Raw genomic sequence first — 12,954 nt, 5'->3', positions numbered from 1 at the left:
TTTTTTTTGCACATTCTTGCAATCATATCATTCATTATCATCGCTCGTCTACTTAACTCATAATTGTCAAAACAAGGCAGCACACACACTATCCTCCCATTGACACTTTTCTTCTTCACGATATCTAACAATATTCTTAAATCTTTTGCTACCTGATTTATATTACCACTCAGGTCATTTATACCCACCATAACTATAATCTTTTCTGCATCATGCCCTCTCTTTATTGCTAAAGCCACTCTCTCTATTGTTCCAACAGCCAAGCACTGCTCAGGCATTCCACTCTCCATACCCTTAATCATAGAATCGCCATATATTTTATCACTCATAACTAAATTCAACTCCAAACAAGCGTCACTCATGGCCTCATTTTCTACGCTATTCAGCATGACTCTCCCAGCTTCATTACTCAATGCTCTTTTACTTACTCCCTCACTCTCACGACATCTCGTTTCTTCTAGACCTCTTGTGCTTTCATTCTGTTGACTCCTAATCACTCTCATGCTATTTATTACTTCATCAATCACCAAAGACTATCCAATACTTAATCCTGTTTTAGTTGCAACAATCACTCAAATGACCTACACCAAACCTATTCAAATGCATTCCATCAGCTTTGAACCATTCTAACTTCCCTCCAAATTCATTCCATATATTTGCAAATTGAACACTCTCCTCCTGACACAATTCAGTCATCTTGCTATTCAGTATCATTGCTCACTACTCACTACTGTCATATCTGGACATCAAACTTACTACTTTTCCAATGACACTATTATCGTCACTTCCTGCAACAACTTCTTCAAATCACTTTCCACATTCTTTGTCTCACTATTCAAGTAATTTGTGCCCATCACTAACACAAATTCTGACAGCTTCTTCCTTCTGACACAATTCCTTCCTTCTATGCAAAGCATCCGATGTTCGTTTTATTGTACCACCTCTAAAACATGTCTTGTGCACTTTATTGTTTACCACACCTGTAACGATTGAGTTACTATTATTATTATTATTATTACAGGTATCTCCATGGAGTCAGTAGGCTCATCGCGGGAGACCCAAACTAGCAAAACAATATCTGTCATATCTCTTCTTGAATTCATTTACAGACGAAGAGCTCACAACTAAGTCAGGCAATGAATTCCACTCATTCACCACCCTCCAGGCAAAAAACCTTGTTCTGACACCTTTGTTAACCACACTCTTCTTTAATTTCCAGAGATGACCTCTTGTTCTTCCATCACTGTCACACAGCTGAAACATTTCCCCTGCATCAATCCTATAAAAACCTTTTAGTAATTTGAATGTTTCTATCATATCCCCTCTTCTTCGCCTATCAACCAATCTCTGCAATCCACAAGCTCTCAATCTATCAATGTAGGGAGCATTTTTTATATCACTTACCAACTTGGTCACTCTTCTCTGAACCCTCTCCACAGCCTCCTCATCTCCAAGGAATCCAGGTGACCAGACCTGAGCACAGTAATCCAAATGTGGAAGTATCAATGCTTTATAAAGGGGAATAATAACCTCTTTATCTCTGGATGTCAGTGTGTTCCTCAACAACCAAGTAATCCTATGTGCAATCTTGGACACCTTAGCAATGTGTCCTCTGAACTTCATCTCCCTATCTACCAATACCCCTAAGTCCCTAGCCTCATCAATCTCTTGGAGTACCTTTCCATCGATGTAGTACACAGCTGGTAATCTTTTAATCCCAAAATGCATGACTTTACACTTTTCCACACTAAACTGACATCCATTTTCTTTTGCCCATTTTACCAGCTTATTTAAATCCTCCTGCAAACTTTCAACATCAGCTTGATTTTTTATTGCACTACACAACTTTGCATCATCAGCAAACAACTGAATATCTCCCTTTAAGCCGTTTCCTATATCATTTATATACAAATTAAACAACATTGGCCCAAGCACAGAGCCCTGAGGGACACCACTGGTCACCTGCCTCATTCTGGACTCGGCTCCTCCATACACCACCTTATGATATCTCTCCCTGAGCCATTCTCCTATCCATATCATCAATTTAATATCCATTCCCATCTGCTCCAATTTGCGTAACAGTGTTCTATGGGGTATCCTCTCAAAAGCCTTAGCAAAATCCAGAAGTACCACTGTGTAGCCAGTTCCTTTGTCCAACTCAGATGTTATTCTATTATGAATAGTTAATAGATTGCTAAGGCAGGATCTACCTTTAACAAAACCATGTTGGCCTCTATAGAGTATCATATCCTGATTCACCCATTCTTGAATTTTGTCTTTAACCAACTTTTCCAATACTTTTACCACTACTCCTGAGATGGTGATTGGTCTGTAATTCAATACCGCAGTTTTAGAGCCACCCTTATGCAAAGGAACCACTTTGCCTAACTTCCACTCCCTAGGGACCATACCAGAGTTCAAACTTAAATTAAATATCCAGGTAAGAGGGGTTGACAATTCATTTGCACATTCACGCAACACCCGAGCCGATATTCCATCTAAGCCTACCGCAGTGTTTGCATTTAAGTTTTGCAATATATTTAATACCTCTGATTCTTTAGCTTCATTTCTCACATTTGGTATTGCTATAGGTGTAGAGATATCCTCACTTGGGTGATAGACTTTTGAAAAGTGATCACTCAGTAACTCGACTATTACATCTGATTTTGTCACCTCAATACCATCAGCACCCACTAAGGTTATCCTTCCGAAGTCATTCTTCCTCTTACTTGCCACATAGCGGAACTATCATCCTTAGATAATTGCTTCTTCTTATTAACTTCATTGTCATTTAAATCAGTTATGCTGTTCTTTTAAAGGTTCAATTTCCTCATCCATACACATAGTCTGACTCCTCATTTTCATTAACTCTTGCCTAAGCTCTTCCACATCACTTGTATTATTACTTTTGCGAGCACTTCCATCCATTTTCGAATTATTCCTGCTAACACTGTTCTAATTTTTGGAACGTCCTAGGCTTTCATCACACTTCTCACATACTATAGTATGTTCCTTTTTTATGATTCAGTCTAACACTCCATAAATCTTTAATGTTTTTGTGCCCATACATAAAACAATTGTTGTATCTTATCCACTCCTAAAAGTCCAGGGAGGAACTCGATCTACAAGTTGAGACCTTCCGCTCTGCCACCGTATGCTTCTTTGCTGCAATAGCAGCAAAGAATAATGTTAACTAGCACTTCCACGTAAATCAAGACAACAACCAAAGTGAACACTTTTAAAACCATAATATCAAAGTCCAATGATTATATCCAGTCTAGCTATCACACATAGGCACTACTGTACAAATCTACATAATATAATTTAGGAAAATTTAATTGAATTAAATTTTAATTAGTTTTAATTAAAAATATGAATGAATGAGTGAATAATTTCATTATGCATAATTTGTTATTCACTTATTGATGTATGAAATTGCATTTTCAGGTGTTTGGGCGGATAGCTTTAGATCCTTCCACTGCCATTCATAGAAACAATAACTTTCAGACATTTCCTCAGGCAGTATTAGTGCTCTTCCGGTAAGTGAGATTTCATACCCCGCCTCCTTTGTTTCTCTTAGATGTATTTTTAGCAATTCATTGATCCATAAAATGTACAAGGTTTTTTACACTATTTCCCCTTAATTTATCCTCATACCTGAAAGCCCCTACATTACTTTCATTTATTGCCTCTGAATGTTTTTCATAGGTTCTTTATCTTCCAAAAGTGTGTCCAAATACAAACACAATAAATGCACACATAGATTCATTCAGATGTGTTCAAATCTAAGCCATAAAACATGAATAAATTAGTGTATTACACTGATGCCATTGATATAATCATTTTGCACTTCTGTTACATTCTATTTAAAAAAAAAAAAAAAAGCTGTGTAAATAAACACATGCATACATATAGCAATAATATATCTCAATCCTTTCTTTGCAGGATTAATTAAGTCAGAATAGCTCACACTGTTACTTAATAAAAAAATAAACAAAGCAGGAATATAATTAATAATTATAATAATTAATCATCATCATAATCATATTCCTGGTATGTATCCTCAGGGGATGTACAGAATAATTATGGAAGTACTACATGAAAACTTTATGCTATTATTAACTTATGATCAACAATATTCCTCCAAAACAATCTGTTACCTGTCAAGACTCCAACAGTATCAGATCTTATATTTCTGTCTTCTAAGGCACTTTTTACTGTATCAATCCACATATATTTTGGTCTTCCTCTGGGTATTTTCCCTGCCAATCTGGCAAAGAATACTTATTTGCTAATCTTTCCTCTCCCATTCTGTTTAAGTGAACCTGAGATTAGCTCTACTAATACATTCCTTATTGCTAACAATGGCAAGTTCTTTCCTAATATCCTCATCAACTGTGACACTGGAGACCTCATATCAGAGGTCTCCAGTCTTTGATCAAGTGTTTTATTTCTAACCCAGCTCTCAGATTCATAAGTTAAAATTGGTTTGAACACCATCTTGTATAGCTAATTTAGTGTTTTGACTAATTTCTTTCTTATTCCATATAGATTTATTCACTCGACTTCTTACCATACCAACTTTACTAATGCTGTTGTCTATTTCCATATTTAATTTACCATCTTCACTAAAAATTGCACCTAAATAACTGTAATGTTTTACTTGTTCTATTATTATTAATGAATTAATTTAATTATTATTCTACTGATTTGCTTTTATTGCCAAAGCATCTTCACAAGTACGAAATAATACAACATCAAAACTGTCTTCAGTATGAATTAAAAATTAGCTGCTCACCAAAAGACTATTGCTGTTCAGATAAATCATCCAATGTCTACAAGATTCAGTGTTCCTACACAGAATGGCTTATTTCATTTTGACCAGCTTAACAAGAGCTGCCAATATCTGCATGGAAGAACATAAAATATTTATGTTCAGCAGTACCTACTAACCTATCCTTTCTCAGTTTATGTTGGCCATTCATTTATTTGGATCATCAGATTCAGTAGGGAAAACTTCTCTAATTTAAATCCAAAAGACTATTTTTGGAATCTGCCACATCTCCATTAAGATCGCTTGCCATGTTAATAGAGGGGTGATGACAACAATTTGCTGGTGGTGCAACTGAATGGTAGAAACTTGACAACATAGTTTATACTTCATAAGTGTTTTAATGCTAATTTATGGAATTATTATATATTAATAATTTTAATTTGAGATGTAGGAATATTCCTGCTTCATGATAGTATAAGGCTAGTTTCTTGATGAAAGCTTTCTCAATGAACCTGTACAATAGTTTTATGTTTGCTAATAATGCCCAAAGAAAACACCAAAAACAGAGTAAAGTATTATTTATTTTATTATTTATGTATTATTTATTATGTTTTTGAAAATTGACACTGGCTGACATGAATGTGTGTGTGTGTGTGTGTGTGTGTGTGTGTGTGTGTGTGTGTGTGTGTGTGTGTGTGTGTGTGTGTGTGTGTGTGTGTGTGTGTGTGTGTGAGAGAGAGAGAGAGAGAGAGGGGGGGGGGGAGAAACATTTGATTGTTTCAGATGTAGTGGATAAAGTATTTCTGTGTGATAAAATGAGATGAATAATTTAGGATTTGCATATAAAGAAAGAATAGACAGCAGAATTTGTAGTGGTTCTGGGTACAAATGACTCATAAGATGAACATGATGTTGAAAGGAATTTGAAAAAGTTGACTCTCAGTTATTGGATAATAACATAGTTGGCAGCATTGCTTGACTGTGACATTAACAAGTTGAGATAGAGCAGAAATGGTGAATACCATGATGGTTGAGTTGTGTGAGATAAAAGCATGCAGTAAATGTATGGAATGAATTTAAATTGAAGCTGGAAATGGTTAAAAGAGATGTGCTGTATTTGAAATGATTTGGTATTTGGAGTAAACTGTGTGAGAGAGAGAACATGCACAGATGCAGCATAAAATATATGGAATTAGAATCAGAAAGAGACTCAGAATATGAAGAGGGTTAAGGAAAGAGAGGTGGAAGGTGAATGCATATAAAGATTACCTACTTTCATTATTAAGACACACATCCACATCTCTGTGAATGCGTACCATGTTGATAATAAATGAATATAGTATTGATTAAATAAATAAATTAGTAATGAATAAATATAATATCGATGATAAGTGAAAAGCGAGGATAAAAACTGGACTAATAAAATAAAAATTGGTCTGATACAAAAGGTACATTAAGAGCTTTATGAAATCTTAAGCCTTGAAGTATAAGAAAGACAAATTTAAAGGACCCAAGAACTGGAAAACATAATAAAATATATGATTTTATTAGGGGACAAAACTAGCATTTCAGATTTATTAATATCCCTTAACAGTTTTAGTAATAGATTGCATTTCACTATTGAGTAGGAACAAAATTATTCTATAAACTTTTTAAACATAACTCTCACAAGATCCAGGAATAATAATATGAAAAATTATCATAAATCAGTTAATATAGGGAATTACCTACACTTTCATTCATACCATCCTTACTAGTATAGAGATGGTGTGAATCAAATTATCAGTTGCACACCTCCTGATTCATTATAAATACACGACAGTTACCAAAGATTTAAACTGAAATTACCTATTTGAAGCAGATTTTCTTAAATTGAGCCTACCCCAACAATTAATAAATGCTGTCAACTCGATGGCCATAATACCTCTCAAGATAAAACAAATATTTCCTATAATAAAATTTTAAAATTCCTATATATGAGAAATAATTCACAAATCTATAAAACATAGGTTTGAATATTCTAAGGTTGTCTTCACAAGTAATTCAAAATTATTAAATCATCTTAAAACCACAGAACAGAAAATAGTGTCCATGAAGTTCTGCAGTCTTGCAATGTGGTTTATTGCTTTCCCCGCCAATCCAATTGCAATACTATTTACGTTTTGCTCTACATTGTTTTCTAGATTCTTGCTTATATGAATATTACCATGAACATTATTATGAACATTGCTATATACCTATCCCCAATATTTTTCACAAAAAAACGCTAAAAAAAAACAAACTAAACTTCTAAATTCATAGCCACAGAAATAGTTGCCCATTCAGTCAAAAATAATCATATCCCCCCCCCCCCCACATAGAAAAAGTTACAGTTCTCAACTTTCAAAAAAATGAAATAAAATTAAGAATATGAGAGGCTATAGCAATAAAAACACATTGCAACACCATCAATGACCACCTTCCATTATCTCTGAGGCTTGGCAGCTCCATAACATAAATATGCATGCTAAACTTTCCACTTATCAAAACATCATAGATCACTGCTACAGCACATATATTTATAGTGTGCACTACAACTTTTCCATATTCTGAAAATGGTTCTTTGGAAACAGTTTTTTTTTGTCCTGTAAATTCATTTATTCATCTGTTACATCCTTTTTATCATAGTCTATTATGTTTTCAGATCCTTAGGTCTTTTAAATTTGACTTTCTTATATTTCTTATATGTCTTTCTTATGCACTCTTAATGTACCATTTGTAAATTATCCTTTTTATACATGCTTTTACTTATCATCGATATCATACTTTACTTATTCAATATTTAGTTATTTTATGCAATCACCTTTTACATCAGCACAGATAAAATCTTAACCTCTAGAAAAATACCTAAAGTTTTTACAGCAATACAGAAGTGATAGGCAATGATTCCAATTTACATTGATGGTTTTTAATATTTTCTTAAATTAAAAAACAAAAGAGAGCAGAAAAATATTCAGTGTATAGGGCATTCCATACAATTTAGCATAAAGTAATAAACAAAGTTTTGTTTATTACTTTATGCTAAATTGTTAGAGCTTATATTTTGGTCTTCTAATGCAAATTTGGTTTTCGTCTAGGTCTAGCCATTCTGGCATCAAGCGGACCTTTGCTAACCTTCCTCTCCCATTCTGTTTAAGTAATCAATACTGTCTTATATTAGCTCTGCTCCACACATTTTGAATACTAATGATATCAAATTATTATTGTTATTATTACATGGGAACCTACAAGAAGTCTGATGACTCATTAAGGAGATCTACCCTACCCACACAAACAAGTGAACACTTCCTCTCAAATCCCTTCCTATATCATTGATGAACAAATTGAAAAGCAGTGGTCCAAGAACAGAGCCCTGTGGCACACCACTAGTCAGAAGCCATCATTTAGACTCCACTCCTGCATAAACCACTCTCTGGTATCTCTCTCAACCACCCTCCTATCCATCTCACCAACCCTATATCTATCCCCATCTGCTCCAGTTTACTGATTAGGGTTCCATGTGGTAACCTGTCAAAGGCCTTGGCAAAGTCCTGTAGTATCACTGTAAACCCATTACCCCTATCCAGTTCAGTTATAAAATGTGAGCAAGTTACTGAGGCATTATCTACCGTTCACAAAACCATGTTGTCCCCCATACAATATCCCATTTTCATCTATCCAATCCTGTATTCTTTTCTTGACTAATTTCTCTAAGACCTTGACAATGATTCCTGATATGCTAATCGGTAGGTAATTTACAACAGCAGTCTTGGAGCCACCTTTATGCAGTAGAACTATTTTCCCCTTTTTCCACCCTCTCGGGACTAACCCAGACCTGAGACTCAAATTAAACAAAATGGTCAAGGGTACTGACAATTCTTTAGCTGCTTCTCGTACGACACGAGCTGGTATACCATCCAATCCCACAGATGTATTGACATTGAGGTTATGCAATAGACTACTCACCTCCACTTTATTCACCACAATTCCTGTATAATCTGCTGGTTTATTCATTTCTGCAATGTCACCACCTGGATGATATATACTTGTAAAGTGCTCATTCAGTAACTCAACTATATCAACTGATTCAGTTGCCTCCCTACCATCGGCATTCTTTAAAATCATTCTGCCATGTACATTTTTCCTTTTACTTGCTACATATCTAAAAAACTGTTTAGGATTCTCTTTAGCCTGCATGGCCAATGTTCTTTCGTAATCCTTTTTTGCTTTTCTTACCACATTCATTACCCTTCTGGCCTGCGCTTTATACCGTTCATGTACCTGCCGGTCACCTTTCTCCTTAAATTCCCTCCATAGTTGTTTCTTTTTTTGTAGCTCAAGCTTAATGGTGTTATTCATCCATTTAACCCCTACTTGATTTATTATTCGGACTCTAGGTATACAGTCAGCCATTGCTTCATACAAACACTTCTTAACTGCCTCCCATGCACTATCAACTTCTAGTCCTTGCAGTTGTACATGCCATGGCACTGAACCAATCAAACTCCTAAGCTTGTCATACTTTCCACCCCAATAATTCCACATGTACTCTGTTTTAATTGAAAATTCCACACCTTTAGCCACCTCCCAAGTCATGACCCTATGATCACTCTCACCGATTGGTGGCAATGTGGTCATATTTGTTACAGCCAAATCCTCAGATCTAATTACTAGGTCAAGTACTCTCTGACCCCTAGTATTTTCCATTACATGCTGTTGCAGATAGTTATCCCTTAATAACCACATAAAATCCAATTCCTTCCTCCCGTGTGTCCTCTCCTCACTCCAGTCAATGCGACCATAGTTGAAATCTCCCATAATAATTATCCTCCTTCCACTCTTTTCTTCTATTTGCTTGTGCATACTGTCACCACCATCTTTTCCATCACCTGGTCTATAGTAGCACCCAATTGTATATTTAGTTCTGATAGCCACAATCTCACACCAAATGGCCTCAAATGTGATCTTTTCTCTATCCTGCAATTCAATTTCTATTCTCCTTGGCTGTAGCTCATCAGCTATCATCAACAATACTCCTCCCCCCATTTCATTCTCCCGGTCATTCCTGAACACACTATACCCATCACATTCAATCCCACTAGCTATATCATCTACAGTCAGCCATGATTCACTAATACCAATAACCTGTGGTCTGGAAGTGCCAACCATGGCCAAAAACTCTTCCTTCTTGTTCCTAATACTCCTAGCATTAGTGTACATGAATTTAAGACCCCCCCATTAGCCCCAACCCTACCTTGATGCCTTATATTAACTATCCCACTCTGATTTGTTGTCCTTATTCGCTCGGGCATATTATATTCATTCATACATTCAGCTGCCTCCCTAAGGACTGTATATCTCCCCCCCCCCCTTAATAAATCTAGTTTCCCTGAATTTGCACATCCATTACATTCAGCAACACTTTCTCAAGTCTCCTTACACCATAACCATTCAAATGCAAGCCATCCATCTTATATAGATTCTTTCGCCCATCGAAATCACTCCATACATCCACAGATTCCACACCACTCGTCATACATAACCCACGCATAAAGTCATTCGCAATTATGGCCCTCCTTTTAAACATTTCACTGTCATACCATGGCAAAAGACTAATCATTCTAACTCTCTCACTCTTTTCTTTTGCTACCTCAAACAATTCATTCAGGTCTTCTATCATTTCCATTTTATCTTCTTTCAAATCATTTGTACCTGCCACAACAATCATTTCTTTCACCCTTTCCTTTTTGCTCTCTAATAGACTCAGTTACATCCTTTATGTTCGCACCAGGTTAGTACGATTTTGTCAAATCCTCTACTAACACACCTCATACTAACAAGTCTCCATACAGCACTCTATCCTTCATTTTGTTTATGTTCACACTCATACGCCTATTTTTCTTGTCATATTTTTTATTATTGGTTGGTTCATTCAGTCGACTTTTGCTCATACGCTCTAGCTGCTAGAGTGCTAAAACATGATTTTCGTTTAGCAAACCCATGCTGTCATTAAAGAGAAATCTATTGCTGTCAACCCAGTTCTGAATCCTTGTCCTCACTAACTTCACCAACACCTTAACCACAATTCAAGATAAGAAGATTGGTCTATATGTTTTCTTAACTACAATCCGCCAAACCACCAAAACTCCCAGGTCCCTAGCTTCATCAATTTCCTTGAGCACATTTCCATCAATGTAGTACATAGCTTGTAGTCTTTTCATCTCAGAATACATAACTTTCCACTTTTCTACATTAAAGTGGAATCCATTATCTTGTACCCATATTGGCATCCAGTTTAACTACTATTGGCCACAATTTGTTCACATTAGTATATATATATATATGTGGTCATTAAATTTTGTGTGTGATTTCACGGATATTCCAAGTAGCCTATTTTTAATTTTTCAAAGAGAAGGCCCTGTCCATTAGCCGGATCAATTCCAGTTAAATTGGAATTGATCCGGCTAATTCCATCCTATTTTACTTCTTCAGAGCTTTGCGAGTAATTGGAAATTTCCTCCTGATTAGTTGATGTAACCCAATAACAGGATGCATTGGATCAGAGGTAGAATCAGTAATCAGTAACAATGGAATTTTATTAAGAGACTTCTGCATATTTAACAATCTAAAAATGAGCAATTCTCCAGGCATAAAAATATACATAAAGTACACATGGGAAGCAAGAAGAACAAAAATCAGTAATAGATTGCATTATTATTAACAACAAACTAAATAATAATATCATGGATACAAGGGTTTTATAGAGGAAGTTAGTTGAAAGCAGATTTGAATTCATAAAAAAGAACCACATATACTTCAAAAGAAAAAAGATAACGAAACAAAACATCTAATAAACAGTTTAAACATTCACCTCCTAGAACAGGAGAGTATTAGAAACTTATATTAAAGCAGAATAAGAGATAAAATAAAACCAACCACACAAACAATATTGAAACTGATTGGAAAAATATAAAGGAAACCATACTAAAAGCAGCATAAGAAAGTTTAGGATACAAAATCAAGGAAAAACAAAAAAATGGGTCAGAACTTGGAATTATGACTTAAAGGAATTAATTGAAAGGAAAAAACAGGCTTTTAAAAATCAATCTGCGAAGTAAAAATACTGCTGACCATATGCAATATAAGAAATTACTGACTGAAGTCAGAAAGCTTTCCAAAAGTATACACAGAGAAGATTGGAATAAATATGTTAAATCATTAGAGCAGGATATCACTGGACCACAAAGAATAGGTTTTAAAATTTTCCGGCAACTACAACAGCAGAAAATGACCAGCTAAGAAAATAATCTAAATTTTCCTAAGAGGATTGGATAGAACACTATAAAATATTGTGGAATGAAAAACAAGAAATAACAAAACAATGACAAAACACACAAAATTGAAGATAGCAGTATACAAGAAAGTACAGAATAAATAGTAATGGAAGAATTACAAATAGAATTTAAAAACTCAAGAAACAGAAAAAGCCCAGGCCTGGATGGAATATGCATTAAGCTCTTTAAATATGCAGATAATAGCTTAAAAGAAAACCTACTTAAACTCTTCAATAATATCTGGAAATATCAGAAGATCCCAAAAAGAATGGGAAAACTGGAGTAGTAATAAATATTCACAAAAAAAGGTCCCAAGGACAAATGTGGAAATTACAGAGGCATTACTCTCTTAATAACAGCATCTAAACTATATACAAGCATCTTAAAGAACAGACTAATTAAATATACAGAAAAATTATTTAGAAGAAGAAAAGTGTGGTTTTAGAAGAGGAAGAGGATGCACAGATGCCTCATTCACAATGCAACAGATCATAGAAAATAAGAAAAGAATCTAACCTGCCTACTTTTCTTCTATTTATTGGCTACAAAAAGCGTATGATAACTTGAACAGAAATCTACTCTGGAAAATATTAAGACGATAAAATACCTCCTAAATTAATTAAAGCAATAAAAAGTCTATACAGAGAAACAAAAAATGGAATCAAATTTGCAGATGGAACATTATCAGAACCTATAACTATAAATGAAGGAGTAAGACAGGGTTGTGGCTTATCCCCAATCCTATTCAACATTTATATCAACAGAATCCTAAAAGAATGGAAAACGTCAAAGATGGAATTAAACTAACAAATAATAAACAGCTAAATA

General features: G+C 34.9%; 1 protein-coding gene across 1 annotated transcript in view; it reads left to right on the top strand.

Annotated features, from left to right (window-relative positions):
• Nucleotides 1-12,954, top strand: part of LOC150108907 (muscle calcium channel subunit alpha-1-like) — a 1,617,925-nt gene that overhangs the window by 1,324,235 nt on the left and 280,736 nt on the right. Inside the window, exon 35 of the mRNA XM_090414483.1 lies at nucleotides 3,448-3,539. Within this exon, the coding sequence (XP_090270609.1) occupies nucleotides 3,448-3,539 (92 nt within the window). The remainder of the gene's footprint in view (nucleotides 1-3,447; nucleotides 3,540-12,954) is intronic.

Source organism: Typopeltis vanoorti, chromosome 2 (assembly GCF_054136105.1).
Source record: "Typopeltis vanoorti isolate ZY-2024b chromosome 2, IOZ_Tvanoo_1.0, whole genome shotgun sequence".
Lineage (NCBI taxonomy): Eukaryota > Metazoa > Arthropoda > Arachnida > Uropygi > Thelyphonidae > Typopeltis > Typopeltis vanoorti.
This window is presented reverse-complemented; position numbering and strand designations above follow the sequence as displayed.